Genomic DNA, 10,307 nt, shown 5'->3' on the forward strand with positions numbered 1-10,307 from the left:
ATAACACATGCAGCAATTGAAAATTCTGTATTATTTATTTCTAACTCGAAGGTCTGCTCACCACATTTTCTTATCTTATTTCATGTGGACTGTATTAACAAATCCCTCTCATCTACACTAGGTAGCCCCGCTATTCTCTTTTATTATAAAAACATGTTGACTTATCCGTGAACATTCTTGGCAGGGGCAAAAATACATATAAAATATAAAAATTACAAATATGAACAATAAAATAGATCTAATAGAAGTGACATTTTAAGAGAAAAGAAGTTAAGTTATAGCACCAAGTAACTCCTCCATCTATCCAGCCTGGCTCTCTTGAACATCCCTCCTCCTTTATCTGCCGGCTTCAATTTCCAAGCCGAATCCTTTTTATCTGTCGTCTTCTTTCTGTAGCGAAAGTTCCCATCCTTCTCTGGAAGCGCCGTCTCACCGACCTTGGACAGTTTATCGTTCCAGCGTTCATAATTTTCTGTCACCTCGGCTTGTATTTTATTCGCTGCACCACTTCCACTAGGCATCTTCATCACAACTTGACCGTCTTCCAGCATTTTATTATTCCAGCGACGCATATTGCTTTTCTTCTTAGTTTTCATCTCGCTGGCAAACAGTTTATCTTCGACTTCTTCCAATGTCCCTGTGTCCAGCTTTCCAGAGAGCTGTTCATCTACATTTTCCAAAGTTGATTCCTTTTTGGCAGTTGGGTCTTCCATATAAACCTCTTCAACCATCATTTCTTCGTTGATATTGACCACTAATTTTGCAGCCAATTCATCGGCCTCGATTTTGGATGTTTTCTGCGATATGAGCAACTCTTCCTTAAGTTGCAATATTTCAGCCTCCAGCAGAAATATCCTTCTTTCTTTTTCTTCACCAGCTTCTAGATTTGCAGCTGCACGTCACGTTCGGTTGCAGCTGCAAGTCGTTCACTGTTTGCACAAGACAACTCATCACTAAGTTGTCTTATTACCGCCTTCAACGCCTTGCCCTCGCGTTCTGCCTCCTGGTTAGCCGCTCGTAATTTGTCCTTAGTATCCTCGGCTACACACACAGCATTTTCGACTTCCTCCTTCAATTTGGAGACAAGTTTGAGGGCATCTTCTTTTTCATCTTTCTGTGAAATCAAGGCAAACTCCATTTCTTTAATATCACCTTCCATTTTTCTCATTGCGGCTACCGCTGCTTCGCGCCCCTCTCGCTCGACGTCCAATTTGGATGTTATGCAGGCCACTTGTTTCTTCAAGCCAAGGACTTTATCTTTGGTCTCCACATTAAGAGCCTGCGTGACTTTAAGGATGATCTTAACATCTTCCAAATACAGCCTCGCTGTCCCATTCGGCTGACTTGCCCTGATAGCAGCGGCTATTTTGGACTTCTTTAGAAGCATCTCTAAAAATCGCCTATGAACGCCTGGATACAATATTACGTCTCTTGCCGCGTCCATAATTTTTTCTTTGGCGAAGTCAAATACGCCTTCTATGGCTTCTTCCGTCTTTAAGGTACTCACTATTTCCATAATTGTACCCATCATTTCGAGAAGAGTGGCAGCCTCTTCCTTTATTTTCATCATTGGCGGCCGTTTCACCGATTCGTCCTCCTGGGCATATGCATAACCCCTTCTGTCTGAAGATTTCAAATATGAAGCCCCCTCGTTGTGCACCGCCACCACAGTCTTCTGTGCTGAAGTCTCCTTCTGACTCAGCATCCTTTTTTTTTTTCTTATAAATTTCTTCTGTATGGGAACAATTCCAGCTGTAGTTTTAGCTCGGTAATTTTCCATTCTTGAAGACCAATTTTAGCCTGACAGAATTTCCTCGATGTTAAGGCAAATTCTTCAACATTTATCCTCTACCGATCCGGCTCGGTGGACCAATGTAAACCGGGATCAATTAAAAGACCAAACGTCTTTTCCGTTTGAGCGTTTGTAAGACACTGAATTTATTTATTAAAAACATTTCTTAAGAACTAGTTGTGATAATATGACTTAACCTAAATTATAATAAAGTGTAAACGAGAGAGAGAGAGAGAGAGATAGATACCAACCGTACACATGCATATGCACCATGCCACCATAAACCTTAGGGGGAGGTCATACACACGCATAGCTATCTCACATGTGGCAAGCAAACATGCTGCACTTGCTTATCAGTCTGAGTAAAGACTACATCACATAATCTAACTCCACCATAACACATGCAGCAATTGAAAATTCTGTATTATTTATTTCTAACTCGAAGGTCTGCTCACCACATTTTCTTATCTTCTTTCATGTGGACTGTATTAAGAAGATCCCAGTTTAATAAATCCCTCTCCTCTACACTAGGTAGCCCCGCTATTCTCTTTTATTATAAAAACATGTTCACTTATCCGTGAACATTCTTGGCAGGGGCAAAAATACATATAAAATATAAAAATTACAAATATGAACAATAAAATAGATCTAATAGAAGTGACATTTTAAGAGAAAAGAAGTTAAGTTATAGCACCCAAGTAACTCCTCCATCTATCCAGCCTGGCTCTCTTGAACATCCCTCCTCCTTTATCTGCCGGCTTCAATTTCCAAGCCGAATCCTTTTTATCTGTCGTCTTCTTTCTGTAGCGAAAGTTTCCATCCTTCTCTGGAAGGGCCGTCTCACCGACCTTGGACAGTTTATGGTTCCAGCGTTCATAATTTTCTGTCACCTCGGCTTGTATTTTATTCGCTGCACCACTTCCACTAGGCATCTTCATCACAACTTGACCGTCTTCCAGCATTTTATTATTCCAGCGACGCATATTGCTTTTCTTCTTAGTTTTCATCTCGCTGGCAAACAGTTTATCTTCGACTTCTTCCAATGTCCCTGTGTCCAGTTTTCCAGAGAGCTGTTCATCTACATTTTCCAAAGTTGATTCCTTTTTGGCAATTGGGTCTTCCATATAAACCTTTTCAACCATCATTTCTTCGTTGATATTGACCACTAATTTTGCAGCCAATTAATCAGCCTCGATTTTGGATGTTTTCTGCGATATGAGCAACTCTTCCTTAAGTTGCAATATTTCAGCCTCCAGCAGAAATATCCTTCTTTCTTTTTCTTCACCAGCTTCTAGATTTGCAGCCAACCCGTCACGTTCGGTTGCAGCTGCAAGTCGTTCTCTTTTTGCACAAGACAACTCATCACTAAGTAGTCTTATTACCGCCTTCAACGCCTTGCTCTCGCGTTCTGCCTCCTGGTTAGCCGCTCGTAATTTGTCCTTAGTATCCTCGGCTACACACACAGCATTTTCGACTTCCTCCTTCAATTTGGAGACAAGTTTGAGGGCATCTTTCTGTGAAATCAAGGCAAACTCCATTTCCTTAATATCACCTTCCATTTTTCTCATTGCTGCTACCGCTGCTTCGCGCCCCTCTCGCTCGACGTCCAATTTGGATGTTATGCAGGCCACTTGTTTCTTCACGCCAAGGACTTTCTCTTTGGTCTCCACATTAAGAGCCTGCGTGACTTTAAGGATGATCTTAACATCTTCCAAATACAGCCTCGCTGTCCCATTCGGCTGACTTGCCCTGATAGCAGCGGCTAGTTTGGACTTCTTTAGAAGCATCTCTAAAAATCGCCTATGAACGCCTGAATACAATATTACGTCTCTTGCCGCGTCCATAATTTTTTCTTTGGCAAAGTCAAATACGTCTTTAAGGTACTCACTATTTCCATAATTGTACCCATAATTTCGAGAAGAGTGGCAGCCTCTTCCTTTATTTTCATCATTGGTGGTCGTTCACCGATTCGTCCTCCTGGGCATATGCATCACCCCTTCTGTCTGAAGATTTCAAATACGAAGCCTCCTCGGTGTGCACCGCCACCACAGTCTTCTGTGCTGAAGTCTCCTTCTGACTCAGCATCCTTTTTTTTTGGCTTATAAATTTCTTCTGGAATTGTTCCCATATTCCAGCTGTAGTTTAAGCTTGGTAATTTTCCATTCTTGAAGACCAATTTTAGCCTGACAGAATTTCCTCGATGTTAAGGCAAATTCTTCAACATTTATCCTCTACCGATCCGGCTCGGGGGACCAATGTAAACCGGGATCAATTAAAAGACCAAACGTCTTTTCCGTTTGAGCGTTTGTAAGACACTGAATTTATTTATTAAAAACATTTCTTAAGAACTAGTTGTGATAATATGACTTAACCTAAATTATAATTAAGTGTAAACGAGAGAGAGAGAGAGAGAGATAGATACCAACCGTACACATGCATATGCACCATGCCACCATAAACCTTAGGGGGAGGTCATACACACGCATAGCTATCTCACATGTGGCAAGCAAATATGCTGCACTTGCTTATCAGTCTGAGTAAAGACTACATCACATAATCTAACTCCACCATAACACATGCAGCAATTGAAAATTCTGTATTATTTATTTCTAACTCGAAGGTCTGCTCACCACATTTTCTTTTCTTCTTTCATGTGGACTGTATTAAGAAGATCCCAGTTTAATAAATCCCTCTCCTCTACACTAGGTAGCCCCGCTATTCCCTTTTATTATAAAAACATGTTCACTTATCCGTGAACATTCTTGGCAAGGGCAAAAATACATATAAAATATAAAAATTACAAATATGAACAATAAAATAGATCTAATAGAAGTGACATTTTAAGAGAAAAGAAGTTAAGTTATAGCACCCAAGTAACTCCTCCATCTATCCAGCCTGGCTCTCTTGAACATCCCTCCTCCTTTATCTGCCGGCTTCAATTTCCAAGCCGAATCCTTTTTATCTGTCGTCTTCTTTCTGTAGCGAAAGTTTCCATCCTTCTCTGGAAGCGCCGTCTCACCGACCTTGGACAGTTTATGGTTCCAGCGTTCATAATTTTCTGTCACCTCGGCTTGTATTTTATTCGCTGCACCCCTTCCACTAGGCATCTTCATCACAACTTGACCGTCTTCCAGCATTTTATTATTCCAGCGACGCATATTGCTTTTCTTCTTAGTTTTCATCTCGCTGGCAAACAGTTTATCTTCGACTTCTTCCAATGTCCCTGTGTCCAGTTTTCCAGAGAGCTGTTCATCTACATTTTCCAAAGTTGATTCCTTTTTGGCAATTGGGTCTTCCATATAAACCTTTTCAACCATCATTTCTTCGTTGATATTGACCACTAATTTTGCAGCCAATTAATCAGCCTCGATTTTGGATGTTTTCTGCGATATGAGCAACTCTTCCTTAAGTTGCAATATTTCAGCCTCCAGCAGAAATATCCTTCTTTCTTTTTCTTCACCAGCTTCTAGATTTGCAGCCAACCCGTCACGTTCGGTTGCAGCTGCAAGTCGTTCTCTTTTTGCACAAGACAACTCATCACTAAGTAGTCTTATTACCGCCTTCAACGCCTTGCTCTCGCGTTCTGCCTCCTGGTTAGCCGCTCGTAATTTGTCCTTAGTATCCTCGGCTACACACACAGCATTTTCGACTTCCTCCTTCAATTTGGAGACAAGTTTGAGGGCATCTTCCTTTTCATCTTTCTGTGAAATCAAGGCAAACTCCATTTCCTTAATATCACCTTCCATTTTTCTCATTGCTGCTACCGCTGCTTCGCGCCCCACTCGCTCGACGTCCAATTTGGATGTTATGCAGGCCACTTGTTTCTTCACGCCAAGGACTTTCTCTTTGGTCTCCACATTAAGAGCCTGCGTGACTTTAAGGATGATCTTAACATCTTCCAAATACAGCCTCGCTGTCCCATTCGGCTGACTTGCCCTGATAGCAGAGGCTATTTTGGACTTCTTTAGAAGCATCTCTAAAAATCGCCTATGAACGCCTGAATACAATATTACGTCTCTTGCCGCGTCCATAATTTTTTCTTTGGCAAAGTCAAATACGTCTTTAAGGTACTCACTATTTCCATAATTGTACCCATAATTTCGAGAAGAGTGGCAGCCTCTTCCTTTATTTTCATCATTGGTGGTCGTTCACCGATTCGTCCTCCTGGGCATATGCATCACCCCTTCTGTCTGAAGATTTCAAATATGAAGCCTCCTCGGTGTGCACCGCCACCACAGTCTTCTGTGCTGAAGTCTCCTTCTGACTCAGCATCCTTTTTTTTTGGCTTATAAATTTCTTCTGGAATTGTTCCCATATTCCAGCTGTAGTTTTAGCTTGGTAATTTTCCATTCTTGAAGACCAATTTTAGCCTGACAGAATTTCCTCGATGTTAAGGCAAATTCTTCAACATTTATCCTCTACCGATCCGGCTCGGTGGACCAATGTAAACCGGGATCAATTAAAAGACCAAACGTCTTTTCCGTTTGAGCGTTTGTAAGACACTGAATTTATTTATTAAAAACATTTCTTAAGAACTAGTTGTGATAATATGACTTAACCTAAATTATAATTAAGTGTAAATGAGAGAGAGAGATAGATACCAACCGTACACATGCATATGCACCATGCCACCATAAACCTTAGGGGGAGGTCATACACACGCATAGCTATCTCACATGTGGCAAGCAAACATGCTGCACTTGCTTATCAGTCTGAGTAAAGATTACATCCCATAATCTAACTCCACCATAACACATGCAGCAATTGAAAATTCTGTATTATTTATTTCTAACTCGAAGGTCTGCTCACCACATTTTCTTATCTTATTTCATGTGGACTGTTATAAGAAGATCCCAGTTTAACAAATCCCTCTCATCTACACTAGGTAGCCCCGCTATTCTCTTTTATTATAAAAACATGTTCACTTATCCGTGAACTCCCCCATATAACGGTACCCCCGATATTCGGTGTTTTGATGATTTTAGCCACATTTTTCAATGGAATTGTCTGAAAATCCACACACGGAGTTTCTTGTAGGTACTTTATCCCTTGGAAGAGAATTATCTATATAGGTCCACGATATCGTATAGCCCCCATATAGCGGTACCCCCCGATATTCGGTGTTTTGATGATTTTAGCCACATTTTTCAACAGAGTTGTCTGAAAATCCACACAAGGAGTACTTTGTGGGTAATTTATACCTCGGAAGAGAATTATCTATATAGGTCTACAATATCGTATAGCCCCCATATAACGGTACCCCCCGATATTCGGTATTTTGATGATTCTAGCCACATTTTTCAACTGAATTGTCTGATAATCCACACAAGGAGTTTCTTGTAGGTACGTTATCCCTAAGAAGATTATAATCAATATAGGTCCACGATATTGTATAGCCCCCATATAACGGTGCCCCCCCATATTCGGTATTTTGATGATTTTAGTCACATTTTTCAACGGAATTGTCTGATAATCCACACAAGGAGTTCTTTGTGAGCACTTTAACCCCTGAAAGGGGTCCAGAATATCGTATATCCCCCCATAAAGCACCTTCCGATATAAGATATTTTAAAGATTTTTACAGAATTTTTAATGGATTTAATTTTTTGAAAATATTCTAATTCGTTCCAAATGGTGGAGGATATTAAAAGTTCGACCCGGCCGAACTAACTGCTTTTTTACTTGTTTACTTTCGCCTTTCTCTTTAAAATTCCGTTGTTCTCCCTTAAAACACTTTACGTACCTGGTTTTTTTATGAGAAAAAATATTGAAAAATGAAGTTATGTATGGATGGAAGGATTGTGAGATGGATGATTTGTTTCGCCAATAAAAAGAGCCAACAACCCGATTAGCAATGGCTCCTACAACACCAACATGATACGCAGCTCAATGAGATCAATGTTTTCGTCAATGTAAATGTTTGAGAAAAGTTGAGAAAATAAAACAAACAATTTAGAATTTTATGTCAATACAGTCGTGGGCTGTGTACTTTTATTTATAATTGTTCTTAGAATACTTAAAAATTACATTTTTTACAGGATGTAGGCGTTTTAGCGAGGCACAATAGTGGGATGTCTCTCTGTGTAAGACAGAGTAGGTGATTGTGACAAGCGCCCATTGATCCTAATTACGCCGAATTCTTTCAGAAATGGATTTAAGACTAAAAGAGTACACTTTGCATTTAAGAGAACCTTATATGACAAAGTCTGGTACTCACCTGCAAAATGTACTTTTTGAGCTTAAACTACCAGACGTAATCTAACCGCTTTAATCTCCGAACTTGTGAGGGTCTTCTCTTGGGAAATGTGACGACCCCTATGAGCAGGATTAGTCCGGTGGAAATATCTAAAAAGATGGGAGAGGACTCGAAGAGCTATATCTAAAGAAGAGAAATCTTCTAGAGGGTCACCATAATTATAAAAAAATCTTGAGTCAATTTCAGTATCGGTGTCAAGCAGAGAAAAATTTTATAAATCCCAATGAAAACTACCTTAGCGTAGACAATGTGGTCCATACCACCAAAGATTAGAGAAGGTAAGCTCGGAAGGCGAAACCCCCCCGGCTGCCTATATCAGCAGGATAATTTTTAGAGCGCACGTGATGCCAACTACCTATGTCTGTAATCTCCTGAATTTTGTTAACACGGTTGGCAACAAATGTCGTCCACGTAGATGGACGTTTGTTCAGCCAGGATAGGACGATCGTAGAATAAGTCGAACAATAGATTTTTTGAAATAAAAAGTCACTTTCATCTATAATATTACCCCGCGGTAAACATTTCCATCGTTCTCCACTAATAAACAAACGTTGTTTTTATACAACAAAAAAATTTTTTTCTTAATAATTTCGAAGACAATTTCTTTATTTTAATAATATATATATAATATATATCACCCCGCGTATACCTCTTCTGAAGCATCAGAAAATATATTAAGTTCGGTGGAACAACTTGGCGTATAATGAACCCACAGGGGAACATGAATGGAATTCACACCCTGGTAGCAGTCCCCAAAATTTTGGATGCACATTATGAATCGGCTGCGGAAAACAACAAAAACTAATTAAATTCAAAAACTGTTTATGAAAACTTTTTTGTTTGAATATATATGGTTTATTATATTTATATAAAAATAATATTTTAATTAATAAAAACCTATGTTTGGTGTCGAAAACATATTTAAAATTTAATTTTTGTTGATATCCGAAAGATTCAACACAAAAAATATGCGAAAATTACACTAGAATATTTTAACCGATTTGTTTGAAAGAAAGTGTAAACACTCTTAATAAATATGATTATATGTTACTTATATGTACATACATATATTTTTCTAACACAAGCAGCGCTCTGTTGTGCATTCCACTCAACAGTGATTGGTTATTTTCTGTTAGTGTTCTCTTCGCTTATACGTGCACGCTACCGTCGTTCCGTTTATATGTTCGCACTTTACATAGTTTGCGACACATATATTATTCGCACATATAGTGGTGGGACTATACACCAACCTTTGTTCTAGTTGGTGTTTCGTTTTCTTCGCTAGGTGTCGCTTTTTATATAAGAAGATAGCTGTGAAATAATTAATTTTCACACTTTTTCGAAAAATTTTTAAGCTTTTTGTGACTTTTGGATATACTGTCTACATATTCGAAAAAATTAGTCATAGTACGTCCTGTTTCCGCCAGATGTCGATCGTGATATTGAAAAATATTCCTGAAAGTTTACAATTTCCCAATTTTCTTGCGAAAGGAAATTCGTTTTACTTTCAGAGTTTTTTGCTTGTTTTGAGCTTTTAGTACATCCTATCGCCGCTGTAGGTTGCTTTTCTTAGAGAAAATAATTACAAACTTTCCGTTTTTCGCCAATTTTTTTTAATTTTCGGCATATTTGAGCAGATATTTTCCTACGCAAACTTCTTGAAAGGGCCGCAAATACTTAATTTTTTCCCTAAAAAGGCATAGAGAACATCACATTGTTATTATCTTTCTACGATTTCTGAGAAATTATGTCGTTGGATTCCTTTATTCGTAACGCTGATCTCATTTAATGCAGGTGTCAGCGATGGTAATATTTCTCTCACGTGTTCCCAATTAATAAAAATTCATATTTCCGAATTCAAGTCACTATGGGAAAATTTGAAATCAATATTCGATCAATTCATGATCGATCGGGAAAATGAATGGGATGAGGAAGATAGTGATGAAGATACTGCTTCTGAGTTGGAGACCTTCTAAGCTAAGTACAACAGTACGTACGTGACTTATTGTACATGCTTAGCCAAGTTGACTCAGCTTCTGTCTCAGTCTCAAGCAGATCCAAAAGAACCCACAACTTCTCCGCAATCATTACCATTCCAAAGTCCTACCTCTGTTATTCATCCCAATCATATATCAGGCTATTCTTTTAACAATCCACCATGTGACACCGAAGTCTTTGATGGAGATTAAATGTCATGGCCAACATTCCGAGACATATTCACGGCCGTGTACATCAAAAATTCCAGGCTCAGTCCAGTCG

The 10,307-nt window shown here is 39.1% G+C and overlaps 1 protein-coding gene across 1 annotated transcript; it reads right to left on the reverse strand.

Annotated features, from left to right (window-relative positions):
* Window positions 1–5,148: 5,148 nt before the first annotated feature.
* LOC131804177 (myosin heavy chain, non-muscle-like) lies at window positions 5,149–5,766 on the reverse strand. Its single transcript, XM_059126661.1, has one exon. The coding sequence runs from the start codon at window positions 5,764–5,766 to the stop codon at window positions 5,149–5,151; it is 618 nt and encodes a 205-aa protein (XP_058982644.1).
* Between the last annotated feature and the right edge of the window lie 4,541 nt (window positions 5,767–10,307).

This window comes from Musca domestica, unplaced genomic scaffold (genome assembly GCF_030504385.1).
Source record: "Musca domestica strain aabys unplaced genomic scaffold, Musca_domestica.polishedcontigs.V.1.1 4, whole genome shotgun sequence".
Classification (NCBI taxonomy): Eukaryota; Metazoa; Arthropoda; class Insecta; order Diptera; family Muscidae; genus Musca; species Musca domestica.

What these genes read in the sequence shown, in the direction of transcription:
- LOC131804177 (XM_059126661.1), bottom strand. Translation starts at nt 5,766, where the DNA reads ATGCTTCTAAAGAAGTCCAAAATAGCCTCTGCTATCAGGGCAAGTCAG.